The sequence below is a fragment of the Chaetodon trifascialis genome, chromosome 10, assembly GCF_039877785.1.
Source record: "Chaetodon trifascialis isolate fChaTrf1 chromosome 10, fChaTrf1.hap1, whole genome shotgun sequence".
Taxonomy (NCBI): domain Eukaryota; kingdom Metazoa; phylum Chordata; class Actinopteri; order Chaetodontiformes; family Chaetodontidae; genus Chaetodon; species Chaetodon trifascialis.
Window position 1 is genome coordinate 5,921,756 of NC_092065.1, and position 19,421 is coordinate 5,941,176.

General features: G+C 42.5%; 2 protein-coding genes across 2 annotated transcripts; both read right to left on the minus strand.

Moving 5' to 3' along the window:
* Positions 1–7,893, minus strand: samtor (S-adenosylmethionine sensor upstream of mTORC1). The gene is made up of 5 exons (XM_070972966.1): positions 7,663–7,893; positions 4,422–4,563; positions 4,203–4,331; positions 2,780–2,894; positions 1–2,512 (listed from the first exon to the last, which is right to left on the minus strand). Exons 1-5 carry the CDS (start codon positions 7,820–7,822, stop codon positions 1,880–1,882), a joined length of 1,179 nt encoding a protein of 392 aa, XP_070829067.1. The 5' UTR covers positions 7,823–7,893; the 3' UTR covers positions 1–1,879.
* Positions 7,894–13,838: 5,945 nt separating this feature from the next.
* Positions 13,839–19,421, minus strand: ppp1r3ab (protein phosphatase 1, regulatory subunit 3Ab). The gene is made up of 4 exons (XM_070971871.1): positions 18,520–19,421; positions 17,797–17,864; positions 17,596–17,693; positions 13,839–16,970 (listed from the first exon to the last, which is right to left on the minus strand). The coding sequence occupies exons 1-4, from the start codon at positions 19,419–19,421 to the stop codon at positions 13,839–13,841; spliced, it is 4,200 nt and encodes a 1,399-aa protein (XP_070827972.1).

Below are 19,421 nucleotides of genomic sequence, written 5' to 3' on the forward strand. Positions count from 1 at the left end.
TTTACATTCATTTATAAAAGAGAAATACAACCATACTAGAAGCACACGTTGTTCTGCATTGTTGAAAATGTTGATAATGAAGATGAACCATTTCATGCAAATGGACCAAAAGAAACACTGGAAGACAAATGCACCAATAAATCACAAAACACGCTTCTTCAAAGTCTGAACATGTGTGGTACTGTGATTTTTTTCTGTGAAAAAAGAGGAGATATCAGCAGAGAGATGTGCAGAAACTGGAAAAATGATATGGGAATGGCAACAACACACTGCTTTACATCAACACCGGAAATGTTTCTTGTTATCCATTAATAAGACAAAGAAGAACTGGACATTTATGTGTACTGTTTGACCAAAGAAGCTTGATATCTTTTTGTTAAAAGGTATGAGTTACATTTTCTCCAGGGGCATGAAAGTCTGCTGCAAAACGTACAGTAAATGTGAACAGAGAAGGCACCTTAGACTTACTTATGGGCCCGTCATATTGGTTGTAAAACTGTCATCATAGGAAAATAACTACATTTTGTGACACCCTTTGGGATCAATGATAAAGTGCCACCGACAAAAAACACATCGACGCAAGTTCATTCCTTCATTCACACTGACAAACCACACCCACACATGTAGCCTGTTCAGAGACAGGCAGGGACACACGCTAACATTTCGTCTGGTAGTGTCTTTAGCTAAAACCTCCCGCTGCAGGACAAACGATCGTCAGATCTGGTCTTGCTTGCTATTGCTAAAATCTACAGTTTCTCACCTATTCAGAGGTTCTGTACGACAAAACAGGAAGTTAGTGCAAATCTCTTCTGTCAAGGTGAACTTTCTGACTGTGAGGAGCTCAGATCTGGATTTTTTTGGAGGCAGAGTACTTGAGTGTATTTTCACATCAAAGTTGCTGTAAAGTCCATCTGTTATGGGTCACTGACTTGCAGTGTTGTATTATTTCTCTGCTTGAGAACAAAAATTTTGGACATCAAACAGGAGATAATTCAGTATTAATATCTGTGAGGATGACGAGAGGAGGAAAAAAGTGTAATACCTACTTTGAAATACTCGTACCTTGTTACACAATGAGTCAACACAGTTACAGTTTCACATTAGTAAACCTAGTAATACTCCTACCGTATGGTTCTGAAAATGTTTAAAATGCTACAAATACCACTTTCTTGTAAAAGATACACAAATCATTCAGAGGATGCCAAATTAAAATGGCATTGCCACACTTAACACTGGACGACACCAATGTTTTGACTGTTTGAGAATATATATTTCAAAACAATGATATTCATCTTTTGTCTTGGAAAACTAAATGCACATCAAGAATTTTCAGAAAATCTAGCTGCATGACTGACAGAAGCAAGCGTACCGGTCCAGTCACTCCAACTCAGCCTCTCCAGTGCAATCAAACCCCTGTCACACTGCTCGTGTTGCTGCCTTTTGTACTAAACAGCCTGCCACACTAGCTTATTCAAACAGAGACTGAGTACAGAATGCAGACAAGCTGACTTTTGTTATTGAGAGCTGATTGGAAGATGGGGTGGAAATCAAGGAGAAGGGAGTTCAGATATCTCAAGGGCATTTGCTTTCCAACTCTTAAAAAACCTAGACATTTATCAAAATATATCCATCTTAGTGTGTGGTATGTGTATATGTGTGTGTGTGTGCGTGTGTACTCTCAGAGGAGTGTGGATATGAGAAAATAATCTGTAAACTTCTCTCTTTCACACTGTGCAAACTGCATTATTTTGAGGAGAGGGGAGGAGAAGTGGGAGAAGAATGCAGCAGGTTAAATTTGGCAGCACAGCAGTTGAAGGGGAGGTGACAGTTACGTAGAGAAAAGGGAGGCGGGGGGGGGGGGGGGGGGGGCTGGTTAAGCCTAGCTCTGAAGCAGGATGGGGTCTTCTAGCTCGTGGAAGCCGGGCACCGAGCTGCCCTGGCTCTCCCCGGAATCTGAATCATAGGGCGTGTCAGGTAGCTCCGTGAAGCCCCAAGCCAGCTGGTCATCCTCAAACTCGGAGCGCACCTGCACGGGCACGTCGGCACACTCTTCCTCCTCATTGGAATGGAAGTCCTGAGGGATGTAGAGCATCTCAGGGTAGTTTCGTGACACCAGGTCGCTGGTGGTGGCCAGACACACCTTACGGAAGGCGATGAGATGCATGTGGGAATATTTGACGTATTTGTAGCGCTTGAAGCCCAGCGACTCCACTGCGACGCGCCAGCTGCGCATCATGAGGGCGTGGCGGTTTTGGTGGGAGGAGTCGGGCGTGATGATGAGCAGAAGGCCGTGCAGCTCCAGCAGCTCGTGGGCCTTCTTACAGCAGATCCAGCGCTGGTATGGGGAGGGGAAGTAAGACAGGAGTAGGGAGAAGACCACCACGTGGAAAAGCTGGGCAGGCAGAGTGTCGATGGGGTTGTGCAGCTGGCGGAGGAAGGCGTCTACTGCATCGCCTGCCAGCTGGAGAGGCTGCTGGAGCTGAAGGTTGAGGAAGTCGCACTTGTACACGCTCTGAAGGAGAGAAGACAGGCAGACTTTCATCACTTTCAAATGTGATCTTTTGCTCATTCCACCTATGTACGTAGTTTCTCCACTTGCAGCTGCAAATGCGACACACTTTTTGTTCTGCTTTCTGCTGACTCGCTCACAGTCTAACCACAACACCGATACCCCTGCATGAGTCATTTCTGGTGTTGCTTTCGCTCTGCGATGCCGGCACGGAAAGCCTCACGCATTGTATTTGTGTCAACAAGAATTTAAACAAATAAGCACTCGTACCTCAACTGCAGGCACTATGTCAATACCAACTGTGAGGAATTCATCAAACTTCAAGAAAGGGTTGAAGCAGCTTCCCACGTCAAGAAGGCGCATTTTCCCCAGCTGAGAGATGGAACTGCAACACAAATGTGGAAGAAGTGTCAGGAGCTTACTGTCAAACCAGCATGCAACGGCATCCAACAATGCCTCTTTGTCTTATGACATCCACATTGTGAATTTCACATAAACAGATAGGATACAGATGTTGGTTAGACGGACCCTTTTTTTTTTTTTGTATCCAACAAGATACCTTGAGGTCAGGGCAGATTATCGTGAAGCTTGTTATGGATGCTCGTGGTCCTCGAGGAGGAGGATTTTAGAGACCTCCATCTCTGACTTCAGACTGGGATTTCTACATGTACATGGCACGCAGTGTGTAAGTGTCATTTTAAACAATTATGCCTGACTAAATGGAGGCTTTCAACACAATGTTTCTTCTTGCTCTGCCAAAAAGTGCTCCAACATGTTATATTTTCCATTAGATTGCATATACTAGTTACTTTCATGGTACTTTCTAATAGAGCTCAGCATGATCATGAGGTTTACTTTACATTAGCAGCAAGGCTCTAAGTATGCCAGAAATCATGAGTACATTTGAGGATCACACACCTTACTTAATCTCCCTGGGTTTGGATTAATAAAGTTTTATCTTATCTTCCTTTTATATTGTGTGTAATACACACTGCAGACTGTAGGGGCCACTAGTGCAGGGCTTTAGAATTTGAGCAGAAGCAAAGTTGGAGCAGCTTGAATGAATGAAAGTAATTTGTAAGAGCTTAAACAAAATAAAACTCTGAAACTTACCAGGCTGAAATGACCACTCAAAAAAAAGAAAAAAAAAACATTTACAGTAATACTCTGAGTTCAGGCACTGCACATCAAAAAAATTGTTACTGTAATCATTTCTTTAGGTGAGTTGCTCTGTCTCTTACAGATTTTGATCCAAATTTTTCTCAGCAGTATCCATAAAAATACCCAAAAAAGTATCTGTGAAATAAGTTTGGAGTCCGCTGTTGGTGTACAGCACACTGCCCTCCCCCAATGCAAAGACATTAAGGCGTTAGTTACGGCTGTAAACATTAAAATGATTTCTGAACAGCTCCAAAAGCAAAACTCATAAACAGTAAATCTTTAGATGACGTTCGCTTTATTTTCGTGAAGTTTAATTTGTCATGAAAGTTGCAGTTTGACTGACATCAGGTGGGAAACATATTTTTTGCCACTATAAACCAGTATCTTGTATAAATACGGCAAGATCAGTTTACTACAGACTGAGACAAGTACACACTGCATACTTAATACAAGCAGTGCGCAGTACATAAGTGGGACACAGATGATTCCAGCATCTACATTTATGACAGGAGAAGCTCTCCTTACAACTCACCTGGGGATGGTGCTGTATGGTTGGGCACTTACAGATGCTGCAGTCAGACCCCGGCCAAGCGTGGCGCTTTTCTCGTCCTTTTCTAACATTCTTTTCATCCCGCCATCCAAAAAGTATTCTTGACAGACGCTGCAGAAGTGGAATGAAAACCTTACTGTGAAAGTGACGATGACATGTCAAAAACTGCAGACGCTGGAAGACACTTGAGGCCAGCTTTACCTGCGACACCATTCGATGCGGCCCTCTCCTTCGCAGTTTTTGGTCCAGTGGTTGTCAGCGAGGTTCTTCATGGCGAGGGCGTACTCACTCAGCGTCTGCTCATCCTCACAGTGCTCACGCCAGATCTTGTCAAAGTCGCCCACTGAGGGAAGAGAAAAAAATATAAAATTGAGGACAGATCTAACAACTAAAAAGACGAAAATCACAGATCCCACAATTTAGAGGAATCAATTGAGACTTTCAAAGCTTGAGCCACTGCCTCTATTGTCATCATCTGCTATCATCTTCTCTTATCTTCAGCAAACAGCAAACATTCACAACATACTTGCCAACTTCGGTCATCCCCTTTAGCACCAAAACATAACAGAACTCCTTTGTGAAAGCCTGCTAGAGAAGCTCAGGCCACATTTACTGCTGCACTGTCAACACGGTCACTCGTCTCTGCCAGCACAGAAGTGGAACTGTTTCTCTGAAGCTCATCCTAAAATTGTCATTTCACAGTTAGAATAATGTCCACAAAAAAAAAAATCCCTACAGTATATCTTCACAGTTGCTGAGAAGTTTACAGCCCGTAGCACGGGCAAACAAGCCGATGAGAGAGAAATCCCATGACCACAAGGAAAACTATCAGATCTGCAGAAATGAAAGGACAACAAGAGGAGTGGTGGTAAACAGCAGCACTCTGGAAGTATGACCACTGTGATTCAATGCCAAGCCTACCAGATCATGCTTTACTTATTAACCAATCATGAGGTCTGCTAGCAGGATGACTTTCCTGTGCTGTTCAAGCCTCCAAAGCAATCAGCTAGTCTCTCTTGCCCAGCAATATTTTCAGATTTAACACGATGATTCAAAATATGACTTGATAAGATACTGTTTTGAAATGTGACATCACGGTTTTGCGGTGTTTTTACTGTAAGGTGGAAATGTAGAACAGAGCTTACAGAAATAACAGCAAAACACGCACTGCTTACAACACCACTGACAGTAAAGAATGTGGTCGCATCTGAGTGACTCCACACACAGGACTGACACTCCTTTTTGCAGTTTTTGATGAATCATTTTCAACTCATAGAAGTTGTCTTGCACAGTCTTCTCTTTTGGCCGTTCACTTTTCACAAGACTGGAGAGCAGGGAAATGGTTAAATGCATATTTTTGATTCAGAGACAGTCACATGAAATGAGCCGACTCGGCATTCGAGCAGGGGACGACCCGAATCATATATTATACCTGCACAGTGGATTCAATCCTATGGCCTACAAACTGCTGGCTGTTGTTCTGCTACAGTACAACATAATGATGAACTAATAAAGTTTTTTTGCTCCACAAAACAACTTCAAACCTGCTGTTTTGACTGTGCCTTTCTGTGTTCCCCTCCTACACAGTCTCAGGTAGGACTATGTGTTTCCCCAGAAAGAGATATGAGAGATAGACTGCAGCATCAACAACAGCACGACGCCTCTGTAGCAAGTTTTGAAAGCCAGAGCACTTCAGCGTAAACTGAAGTGCCTTCAACTTCAAGCCTGCAGCTGTAATAAAGCCCCTCTGGCAGTGCTGTAAAGTGAAAAGTCACTATCTTCTTTGGGCAATGAAGATGCTGACCGACTCAAATGTCATGCATCACTGCTGAAGTATTGTGAAAGGGTTTTTCCAAACTTCCCATTTTATATCACGCTCTTATCCAGATTGACTCATAGTAGGAAAGAAGGTTTTTGCTCTCAGGACAGACAGACTGCAGCCGATGAACACACATTAATCCTGTGGAAATCCAGCTGGACACAGTCTTCACAGCTTTAAAGGAGTCATTAACTCTTTTGTTTCAGTTACTCGAATACAAGGATATGCCAGAATGAAGCTACATTTCATTTTGCACACAGAAAGGTTGACTGTGGTGTTGCTAATTTGATTTGCAAATAGCATGGGATGAGTTCTGAGTGAGGACAGATGACGTGACTGAGAGCAACATCTCTGGTGAGCTTCATCATTTTTGAGACATCATAGATTCATCAGTGAACTGAGTGGTTACTTTTGAGCATTTTTGTACTTCCCCAAATCACAAAAGCAGAAGAAAATCCACCCAAAAGTTGTATCCAGAGTTTCACTTCGCACCATAAATTTATTTATTCATAACAAAAGGGGCACCTTTGTCTAAAATGTATAAAATAAAGCGTGCAAAGGTCAATTTCTGCTGTTCTCAGGTGACACTTTCTCCATCAGCCTCTAACAGATGGTGTCAGAGATGACCTTCTCGGACTAGCGACTGATTTAGTTTCTATAAATGTGCGCGAACCCTCTCTAACATGACACTAGACCTGCTATAGCAGCCACTGGTCAACCTAAAGTGATTTTTCTTTCATGTAGATATCAAGGCTGCTTTTCTCTTGTTGCAAACCAAGACAAGAGCAAGACTGCTTTATGGATGCAATGCTGGACTGATTTGAGCACAAATCTTAATATATTCTGATATATACTGGTTGCATTATTATATTTTAGCCATTCACATCCAGGACTACCTCTCCAGTACTTCCTGTAAAATAAAGGTCAGACTCTTTTGTTTTAATTAAGCACAAATGGCCAATCTCTTCTTTTGCTCCCACGACACCAGCCCTTCCTGAACCATCTGACATAAAATCGTCCAGAGTTTAAACCCACTTTCAGCCTCATGTCCTCAAATAGACAGTTTCCTGTAAAAATCTGCCTCAGTGGATCTGTGTGTTGACAGTATTTGATGTATGAACACCAATGCTCGGACATAAAGCTAATTTGGTGGTAAACGTTTCACTGAAGTTGTTTGTTCAATCCATTTATTGGCAATAAAAAGGGATCAGAAAGTCATTCATCGTCAACAGCTCTGATAGCGTCTCGTTAGTTACCTGTTAAGGTCTCGGGTGTCAGTAAGCTGGTTTCAGTAGAGAGACCACATGTTGACACGGGTGACTTCGTTTAAAAACAGTATTATCATTTGCAGTGTGTGTAATGTTATTGTTAAGCAGCATTAAAGGCCTTGCTTGCTGAATGCAACCCTCACGTCTGCTGACTGCGGTCTGGTTCCACAACAGCTAGCTAACAAGCCGCAAAACTAGACCGCTCGGAGGGTAAACGTTAGCAAGCAGGATATGTTATCTTTTCCGGGGTTAGATCAGAAAATGGTTTAATTTTGTATCTTTGAGCGAACGTTAAGTGTTAGCCACTCGGCTGCAGGGCCACAGAGAGACAGAGGGGCCCACTGCGGCTGCTTACCCTCTCTGTATTTCCTGCGCAGTTTTCTGTGGACGTTTTTGACGACCCCCGACAGCTTCTCCTGCTCCCTCTTGCACGGTGCTTCATCTGGAATCGGCACGTAGAACAACTCCTGGTGGTTTTCCGTCTCCCCTGTCTCGACATTGTCCCTGAGGTCCATAGCACCGTGCCACCGATGCTGCCTCCGCCAGTCGCTTCCCCTTTTCCAGCTGCAAACCGACCGGCGAACCGGCGCACAAGCCAACAACACGCAAGCTGATTGGAGGACTTTGACAGACATGCTCCAGAACTGACAGTCCGTCGTCCAATCACAGGCCTGGAAGGGTAGCCGAGCCTGCGTGCTTGCCGTGGAGCATTTAAGTACACTTTGTTAATCCCACAATTCAAAATTTAGATCTTTTTCACTTTTCTTATTTTTACTGTGATTCTAAACATTGCTGTTCATGCACACTAGTCTTAAGCACAGCTTTAAAGGCCTTGCTTTAAACTTACCTTTAAGAGCAGTGACCCCCTACAAGTTTTTTTTTTTTTAAATGACATGATAACAAACAACACATGACTTTTTAAATCAAATGCCGAAACACTTTCATCCATTTTCATACCATAATACTTTATTTTTTATTTAAACAAGTCACTTATGCTGTATTCTGTGCTTAAGTTATATTACATTCATAACTCAGTCACAAACCACAGAAGTTATCACTTAGGTAATAGTTTAATCCAAAAACATGCTCATACAAATCTTTAGTACAACCTACAATGATTTGGCACAGATACAGCAACACTTGGCCAACTGCCTCAACAAGTGAGCTAATCCGATTAGGTCCAGAAATAGGATGTAGTCTGGACAATAGATTTGGGAGAGTGTGACGGGTCATGAACACGAAGTTTTGTTCTGCTCAGAGGGGATAGTGTGAGGAGAGCCACTCGGAAATGCCTGATAAATAATGTTGCAATTAGTGGGATGTTGGTGCAGATTATTCAGGAGCAGTCATTTAAAAAGCATCCTCAAAGCATAAGATCTGAAAAGCCCGAACAAGAGTGAGAACGGTCAGAAATAATTTCTTGTTAGGAAACTAAACAAGTTTTGAGTCAGTCACACTGTGCTGGAGAAAGTACGTCAGCCTGACAGAGAACATTTCAGTCTGGTGTGGTAACAGCTCTCTACTTCATGATCATCACCATCATTGACTCCATCTTCACCTCCTCCATCACCATATGATAACTGCTGCCCCTGCCAAGGATGAGTGCAGACAGCAGCGAGTCATTCGCTACCCCAACAACCTGTAGCTAAGAAAGTACATTCATTTGAAACATTTACAGTTTCTTCACTGCTTTGATCCCAATTCAAAGTTGAATTCAGTATGCAGTTAGGACAATAGTAGTATGTTAGCAATATTCTATATAATATAGCTAGAAATTCTTTTAAACCCATTCACAAACATATTCACAACTATTATTCTTCCAAAAATAATTGCTGGTTTTTGCTGGAGATGAAGACACATCTGCTTGATGCACTGTGATAATGTCATCGATGGGATACAATTACATCACCAAAAACAAGAAAAGGTATTCAAGGAAATGAGAAGCGCCTATTAAATTGTATTTTTCCCCTCCCACAAAACCTTTAGACAATCCGGTGGTGCGTAACACCATTAAAATATGGACCCAGTTTCGTAAGTCCTTCAGCCTAAGGCGTCTTTCCCTCCTGAGCCCAATTGCCTCCAATCACCTTTTCCTTCCTTCATGTTCTGATTCATCCTTTAAGACCTGGCATGGGAATAGTATCAGATGCTTTTTTTTTTTTTTTTGTACTTTATTTTTATAAAAGGAACATACAGAAAAGCATAAAACGAACATTTGGTCACCTGTACATTCATTCAGGCATTATACTGATGGAGTTACAAATACATGAGCATCTCTTGTGGACATGTACACAATCCATTTTTCCCAATAGTGCAAATATTTATCAGTCTGTAGATTTAACGAGAAGGTCATCCTTTCCATATTTTGAATATTGGTCACAATATCGATCCAGTCTGACTCTGCCGGAGGTGTGGGCTATAACCAGCTCCAAGTTATGGTTTTCTTACTGGCTGCTAATAAAATTTTCAAAAGATATTCATCTCGTCCCGGTATATGGGGTGCAATATTCCCCAAGTAGATTGTGGAGAAAGAGCTGTTGATTTCATCACCAAAAATATTTTGTATTACTTGTGTAATCTTTTGCCAATATGGCTGAATAGCTGGGCAGCTCCAAAATATGTGAAAATGGTCTGCTAGCTGTTCACCACAGTTCCTCCGTCACAGTCCCCTGGCCGTCTCCCCTGTCTGTGCATATTTTAACTTAGGGGTTATAAAATATCTAACCAGATTCCACCAGCAGAAATCTCTCCAGAGACCAGAACTAGTAGAAGTTGACTGCACAGAGCAAATATTCAACCATTCTTCTGTGATGACAGTTTGAGATTCTTTCTCCCATTTTAATCTAACCTTATCTGTTGAGTGTTTCTTATTAAATTGAATATGGGAGTACAGTTTTGTAGTATCAGATGCTTTGCAGACCTCTTTGTGGATGAATGTTTTGCCTCCTTCAATCAACTGTCTGTGAAATACAATTTAAAACCAGACACCAACCCTATAGACACCTTTCTTTCCCTTGACCCACTATCTAAAGGTGCAATGTCGAAATCATACAAGAACATATCAACACTATCATGCCCATCTCTAGACAGGATTAGATTGGCCTGGGAACAGGATCTGGGACCCGTGTCTGATGACCAGTGGGACTCTCTTTTATGAGCAATTCACGGGACCTCACTCTGTGCAAGATATGCCTGCTTCAGTTTAAAATTGTCCACCGCGCACACATGTCTAAGACTTAGATGTCTAGTTTCTACCCTAATCTAAGGCCAATCTGTGATAAATGCAAAACCGGCGACGGTACCCTTTTCCACATGTATTAGTTGTGCCCCAAAATACAGATATTTTGGAATAATGTTTTCAACACTCTATCTAAAATATTGGACAGGGATTTCGCTCCTAACCCTACTATAGCTCTGTTTGGCATTTCTGCGAATGGTGGCCCACATTTGACATCTAGTGAGCAGCACATGGTCGCTTTTGCCTTGCTTTTGGCGAGGCGCACTATTCTGCTTAAATGGAGGGGTGCTGCCCCGCCCACGCTGAGCCAGTGGCTCCAGGACATAATGTCCTGTCTCAAGTTGGAGATGCTGCACTTCTCCATTCGCAGCTCGGAAAAAAGTTCTATAAAGTATGGGATCCATTTTTATCATATTTTCATAATACCCAAACAACATGAACTTGGGACTGGTTTGGTTTTGGCCCTTGACATAAACATTTACTGCCTGCCTATGCCATAAGTTAACCTCTAGAACCGTGCCTGATATTCTCAGTACTGCAAGGGGGGGGGGGGGGGGGGGGATGTGCAGGATCGTTCATTATTTGTGTTAAACCCTGCACTTATTGTCTTGTTTTGTCTTGTTGCTTTCTTTTGTTTTCTTTTCTTTTCTTTTGTCAAATAAGGATCTACTGTTTACTCCGTGCTCACCATTTACGTATTTGTTTGAAAAATCCAAATAAAAATATTTGAAATGAAATTGTATTCTTCTCTGTATAATTAATAAACATGGAACTATATCTTATCCTCTTTATGTAGGCGGCGCTACAGCCTCAAAAAAAAATTACTCCCTGGCTTTAAACTTTGATGCATAGATCATTTCTGATTGATCACTGCACTCAAGTGATAAATATCCTAAAAAGAGGTCAAACAGATAGCGTGGGAATAAAGGCAGCTGGTTGGCTGCAGTGTTTTTTAAACGCTGTAAACATTATCAGTATATGTAGTCCAACAGGTGTAGGGTTCAGTGAGCCAGAATGCTCTGATGACACGCTGCCAAAATAAGCTCCACCTGCACAGCTAATAAAAAATAATTATTGCTCTCATGGACTTTGTTTCTGAGCTCAAATAACACAGTGACTTCATGTTTGAAAGCTAAACAAATTATATAACCATACTGACAGAAGACTGTTACAGTCTGTCATAGTCCTCTTTAAAACATCATCGCCATCGCCAAGATTTCCAGTAAAAAAAAAAAAAGAGAGAAAAAAAAAAGTATGCTCACAAAAAATAAAAATAATGCAAATAAACACTTGTCCCTGAAGGCTGTAATTGGAATTTGAACCATAGGAAATCTTTGGAAAAGTCATTAATTCTCTTTGCACACATACACATATGCTTCTGTGTGCTCTTTTGGTGGCTAAAAATGTTCATGTTCATCAGGCAAAAGAGAGTGTAATCCTCACAGCGGACTGCCCGGAAATCCCCTGGCAAGTACATTACTGCAGCTGTGTTCAGCTCCAAACACTGCAGTGAAAAGCCAAAGTTCAAGCAGGGAGCAGCAACAACATGCTATATCTACAAGTGATCTGAGTCCCTGTTCAGTCATTCTGAGACAAAAGCAGTATGAACAGGCCCTGAAAGCTGTCAGAGGAGTACCCTGCTTAGCTGGATGTATTGCTAACACTAAAGGCAGCATGACTCAAGGTTTGTCCTCTGTTTGGATAAACATTGCCTTGGAGAGAAGTGTGTCATTCTTCCCCTCAGAAGGATGAGGAAATTATCTTAAAATATGAAGAATAATCCTTAAACTGCTGACCTCTATTCTGTCCCAGCAGCTGTTTGTTCATGCTTAATATTGATTTCCGGGCCACACCTTGAGATCCCTGCACATGGCATCTAAACAGTATGAAAGTACAAGAACACCTCAGTTGGTCACCTTAAATATTTTAATAATGATAAGTGGTGATAACAAGATACCTGATTTGATAAGAATGCAGCTCGAGATAAAAGACATTTCAACACACCAGAAACACAAATAGGAATCCAAACTGTCAGGTCACAATCCGGTTTCTGTGTTCCTGCAGAGTTTCAGGGTATGACCTCAGATCTCTGACCTAACATAGCCCTGATGGCATTCATGGTTTCTATTGCAGAACACTGAAGACGAGTTGGATTTTCTGTTACCAAACTGCAGACTTTTAGATGAAATAAAATCTACTATGCATATTAACGAGGCTGTTTTTCAGCAGTACTGTTCATTACAGGAACGTTTATATTTGAAGACAATGTCATTTTCTGATGTTTTTCCCAGTTTTGAAGCTGTGAATGGCTGTCAGTCTGACAGTCCACCACTTTGATCCCTTTGGTGCTCCCCTGAGGTTTCAGCTAGCATTTTACCTTTCCAGTATACTTTGCTTAATGACCATATACCTTCAATCTGAATAACATTCCCACCAGCCTCATTTGTGTTTATTGCTAATTAGATTATGTCAGAAGGCTAATACACTGAACTAAGACGATGAACACATAAACATTATACCTTATAACAACCCAGTTAGCCCTGTCATTATGAGCATGTTAGCATTTAGCTCGAAGCACCACTTCAGAGCTGCTAGCATGGCTGTAGCCTATAGTCCAATTTCTGTGCACATGGTGGAAATTAAGTTGCATAAATTATAATAATCTGCTCCTACTGTGAGTGGGCTACCAGTGTTAGTCTATTGCTATTGCTATGAACACTAAACATAATAAAAAAGAGGCTATGAAAGCATTGAATTATTTGTCCGCAGTATAATTTATTCATTCCAGACAAACTAAATGTTCCCTACACAAACACACAAACACTTAGGTGCCATCCATACACACAGCACACTGATGAGTTCATTTACACCTCATAAATGCATTAGCCCTCTGCAGAAACGATCAGCGTGAGCAGTGGTCCGCGGCCTGTTGTCTGAGTCGATGCGAAGCTTTATGTACAGTACAGCCGAAAGGAAATTGGTTCATGCTCTCGACAACAGAGTTAACATCCTCCCATAGGGAATACACAGCATTTATTCTGATATGTGTTGTATACATGCTTTAAATCAATGCCCGTTATCATTCACTGTTGTATGTTGTTTTTTTCTTCTTCTACTTATTCTATTACTGAGTATGTACTGTTCAAATATCTGGTATGCAGCCAAAAGGGAGTGCTTTAAACCTCACTAAACCTACAGAGCGTTGTGGGTGTCCTGTTAGCACCTGGTTCACTCATAAACCTCAGAATTTCATGTTAAACAATACAACAACAACAGACTTTTTACAAGTTAATTCAACCCATTCTGTTGTTTTTAACGGGCTGCCTCTCACCTTGACAGCAGAGCCAAATCACTGATATCAAGTAGAGCCCAAAACAGGCAAGAAAATCATAATGGGAGGCCACAACAACAAATACCACAAACAATGTGGCGTACAAAACTGTTTTTGAGATATTACTGCTGGTAAAATTCTCCATCCACCATGAAACCTTTCTGTTGTTGCTTTCCTGTCCACTTGACACAGGCAGAGCTGCAGCTATGGGCTGGAAGTCTGCTGTCTCCATGTCTTCGTGACTGTCCTGAAGGTGGTTGAGGTTTGGCTCTTCATCCAGAGACTCACTGATGGATGGCATGGGTGTGGACAGCAGCTTGCTTCTGCTTACAGACGGCCTTTTGCCCGCACTGAAGCCTGTATCTGTGTTCCTGTCTCTCTGGGCCTGCGTCCCAGCGTGAACAGCTCTCAGACAGTGCATGTACAACTCCACCTCATCGTCCGAGTTGGACTCTTCTGACGCGCTGTCATGGCTTTGTTGGTCACTTTCAGGTTCATCTGTGAAAATGCACGAACCTCCCTCTGCAGCAGCGGGTTCGCTCTCGTCTCTCGCAGCTTTTGAGGGGTCATGTGAAACGTTCTCACCGCTTTGAAAACCTCCCTCTTCGTAAAGATGCATTTGAGCTGGGATGTGTGCATTTTGCCCTTCTGCTGTATTTTCTTGATCAGCTCCTCTCTTGTCCTGCACATTGCTCACTGGAGCAGATAAACCATCCTCAACCTTGTTTTGAGTAAAGTCTAACCTCTCCTCAAAATACTCCACTTCATTTTCGCCGTCCCCTGTTGTCATGCTCTCTGACTCTGCATCGACGATCTCTGACTCACCCGTTTGATCAACCAGAATTTCCTCCTTGTAGTCTGGATTCTCCTCCTTTACATTTTCCTCGCTTGGTCTTACCTGATCCTCCCACTCCACACTCGCTTCGCCACCATCGTTCAAGTCTATTTCCATTTCCTCCTCCTCTATCTCCTCTTCTTCTTTAACATTCACCCTTTCAGTCGTGACCTCTTGTATCTCTGCAAAGTGTCTCTTTTTCTCTAACTCCACCTCCTCGTGCTCCTCTCTTTTCTCAACTTCAGTGTCCTCGCCTAGACCTTCCACTCCTGCTGTCTTTTCTGTCTTTGTGTCTTCAACATATTCTAATTCTTTCTCAACTTTGTCCCTGTCTTTTCCAGCCACAATCTCCCTGATATGTCCCTCTCGAGTCCTCTGTTTGTCCTCTAAAGCATCTGCATCTTCAGCCTTGTTGTCCTCCTCCTTTGCAGCTGTGATATGTCCCACTATTTCGTCCTCTGGTGTGTCTCTATTTTCTGATGCTGTCTCAATCCCTGCATCCGCCAACTGTCCTCCTTGGTCTTTCTCCACTGCTTCAATATCCTTCACCTTCGACCTTATTGCCTCACTTTGCTCTTCATCTGTTACTATGTTTTCCTCTTCTTCTTCAACCATCATTTCCCAGTTTTTTGCCTCAGCAGCGTCCGCTAAACAAAACTCTGCCTGTGTTGAGACAGCAGCCTCCATTTCATGATGCTCCGCTCTTTCTGAAACATTCATTTCATCATACTTTAAAGTGTCTTCATGCTTGAGCTCTGTGAGCGCGTCACCATGTATGTGATAGCTGCTCATCATTGGCTCTTTAGTTTCTTCTTCTCCATCATGAGCTTCTCCATGAGTTATCTGAAGTGTTGTGACATCCATTTTCTCCAAAATTTCAAAACAAGAATCGCAGCTATCCTCAATTTCTTTTGAAGCTGAATTATTGATGCTGTCAGGATTCAAATCATGTAAAGCTTCTAATAGTTTACCCTCCTCTGAAATGCCATTATTCATTGATGCAGTCACTGTTTCGAGAACGCCATCGTCTTTGTTTGACTCATCGGCACACTGACAGTTGAGTGACATAAATGAGATTTCTTGACTGTTCACAACTTTTTCTGTTTCACTTTGTGCACAAGATTCATCTGGGTTAGTTTCAATTTGTGTGCATGCTAACGCTGGCAGTGGAGCCTGTGCTGTTTCTGCTGTGGTTTGGCTGTGGAGGTCGTGGGTTAGATCGTCTTCCTGTGCTTCTCCCCCGAGATGTAAACTCTCAGGGGGTATTTGTGAATTCGACAAGTCTGTATTAAACATGCTCAGAGAGTGTGGATGTGCCACTGTGGGGCTCTGGTCCGAAGGTTTAGTCTCCTGCACAGCTTCTGCATGGTCCATGCCATTTGCTGTCACACTGAAACTTGTTTCATCTTCTTCAATGGGAGGAGCGACATCTAAGCATTCTTGCTTTGATTCCTGAGTCTTAATCACATTTCCCTGAACTTTGTCATCGTTGCTTCTAGCATCTGTTTGAACACTGCAGCCAGTCTCTATTCTTTCACTGCGAGGGTAATTTTGAGTTAAGTTTCCAACATTCAGTGCAGCCCGTGCTGGATTTCCCCAATCACCTATGTTCTGACTTTCACTTCCCACTCTGCCAAACACCTGATGATACAGGGGAGCCACCACTGTTCCAAATGTGAAGCTGCTCGTCTTGCTAACAAGGCTTTCGCTGCTCACTGCTGAGATAACTCTGTCAGCTGGTTCTGCTGCATCGTTGCTTGTACATTCAGAACTCGTGCCTTCCTTCTGAGTGCTTTCCTCAGCTTTGGAGACGGACTTGTTGATATTTTGATGTTCTGTAGGAGCATCATTTGAATGTAATGGGCTGTCTGCGATATCTGTAGCACTCTCAGCTCCTGCTAATGTGGTCAAGTCAGCCAAATTGACGCTCTCAAATGTCTCTGGCTCGCTTTTAGATATGCAGTCGTGTGCTGGTGACAAATCGTGTAGAACATGAAGGATGGGTTCACTGCTTGTTGCCAGAGATTCAGAAAGAAACAGAGAAGCGTCTGATTTGCTGCTCCCCTCAGAAAATGATTGCACATCTGAGTGCTGCTCCTCTGGGGTTTCTTCCTCAGCTACCTGTTTTGCTTCTGGAGGTGATCCATCTCTTTCAGCGTCATGAGGTCCTCCATCTCTTTGAGCAAAGAGATCCCTCACCCGAGCCATCCGTGCAGCCTTTCTGCGACGTCTTCGGCTGCAGTTCTGCCGGCTCTCGTCCTGTCCATCAACAACAGGGAAAGATTCAGTTCAGGTTGCTCACACAATCGTTATGCTAGTTTAGGAAAAGGGAGTAGGGTGACATTTAAAGTTGCACAGTCACACAGCAACATGCTCGGATTAAATACCGCCCTTGACTCCATTTTAGATTAAATTTAAAAGGATAAAAGTTAGTATCAAAATAGCGTGTATGACAGATATGAGACACTGAGGAAGTGCAACGCAGGCACTGAGTGTTCATTAGGTGCACAGTACATTATGTTACACTGGAGCTACTCCAGTTCCAGTCATGTGACCTTCTCTCAGAAAGTGCATCAGGGGTCATGTTGAGTTTTCTGTTCCTCCTGTACCTCATAGACACACACGGCGTCTTTAAGCTCCCTTTCACTAATGCATCAAACCTATCAAATCATGTTTGAAAATAAGAGATTTGATTTAAATAATGAAAAATAATTTGCTGAGGAGGATTCAGGATTTCAGAACAATTATGTAATCTAAAGTAACTTGTCAGTCACAATAATTTGCACTTTATATTACAGTAGATTAACTTTAGCTCGTGTTGCAAGCAAAGAAAGTGGCCTTTTGTGTATTTGTGTTTGTTTTTTGTTTTGTTTTTTTCACTCACCTGTAATTTCTGTCCATCATCCTCTGATGTTCCTGTCTGACCATCAGAGATTTGCTTGGTTTTCATAGTGTCCACTTTTTCTCCATGTTTTGACTTATCTGAAGGAAACTTTTTACGTTGAGACTGAAGCTTTGCGATTATGTCATCCTTAAATTTCACAATTATTATATTAACTTCACAATCCACTAAAGAAATATTCACCTGTTGAAATGGCTTCCTGAGATGAATCCTCCATTGCTGAAATGTTTTCCACGCTTGAGAAGTTCTGACTGTGAATTAATAAAATTGTGATCAGTCTCATATACTTCTATCAGACCATCACCAATCAACAAACGACGACGACAATGTTGAGATACATTAATCCTGTTGATTAAAACGGATTTCAAATAATTTCATTGATGGTGTTAATCAGTGCAAGATGCAATAGTTGATGGCGTATTTCTAAAAACCTTTGCCTATTTTCCCATTGCACCTTACCACCATTATATCAATCCATCATATTATACATTCAGCAATAATATAAAGAGTCATTCCACCAGCTATGTGGAATGAGTTGCTTCAAAGTGACCACACAGTCACACCTAAATGAAACTGATTAGTCAGTTTTTCCTTTGCTTTACATACAGAATTCAATGTGGTTTGACCCCTTTTTCTAATATTAACTCTATTAGAAAACTAACAGCTTTCATATAATAAATAAGCACAGCCACAGTTACAATTTTGGTCAGGCTACTATATCATGTTTACCAGTAGCCAATATTTCTTAAATTGTATAGCAGAAATTGGCCAGTCCCTACTTCCACTGAAGGAATAATGGACATTTCCCCTGACCGTGCTTGATTCTCAAATTCATTGAACTGCATCAGAAAACATAATTAGTATTGACCTTTTAAAAAAGCCCATCAGTGAAACACTTATCCTTACCCAACAGTCCTAAGGCAGCTTTTCTTGTTCACATTCTCCCTCTGTGGTTCGTCCTTCCTCTCTTTCACTCTCTGGTGACAGAGCAGCACATAGTTCCTGTTGTTATTATTGGCCCAGAATGTCCCGACAGGAGTCTCATATCGCAAACAAAAGTCCACTCTGGCTCCCTGCTCCCCAAATGGTGGCACCAAGGTGAGCTTAAATGAGAAACAGTCCGTCGCACTGTCACTGGAACTGGGGATGTACTCTGCCAGCAGGTCAAAGTGGCTGGACCAGGTGTCCAAAGTGGTTCGTACATACACTGCCTTCAAGAAGGAAATGTTGAGGACGCGGATCACTCCTCTCAGTATTGTGGTCCCTGGAAGTAACTCGATGGTCTCCAACTCCACTTTCTGCTCCCGCACTTTGACAAACAGCTCCTCAGTTGATAACGGAGCAGAGAAAGTGAGAGGAGATAGGAAGTACTCCTCTGCATCTTTACCTTCGCTCTGAGAAGAGTCATATCCTGGCAGCTTGGGTACATCCCAGGTGTCAAACTCCTTCACTTGCACCAAGCTGAGACCTTTGGCGTCTGCAAACGACACTCTCCTGGAGCCACACATGGGGGGCTCAGACTCAGAGTCCTCATCAAAGACTGAGCTCCTTCTCCGTGGGAGAGGAGAAGATTTGGGCCTGATGCCGATGACCACCTCGCCCTCATCCTCATCCACATCCAGGTCCAAGGTGCTGAGGCCTGGCACTACTAAGAGGCTGCAGGCCCCAGAAGGTTTTGGTTGTCCCACAAACTCCATGGGGCTCTCCATGAGAGAGTCAGTGGGAAGTGAGCTGCAGGGCTTCTGCTTCTGGCAACTGACATTCAACATGCTCTGACTTAACAGATGGAGTCGAGTTACAGATGACAT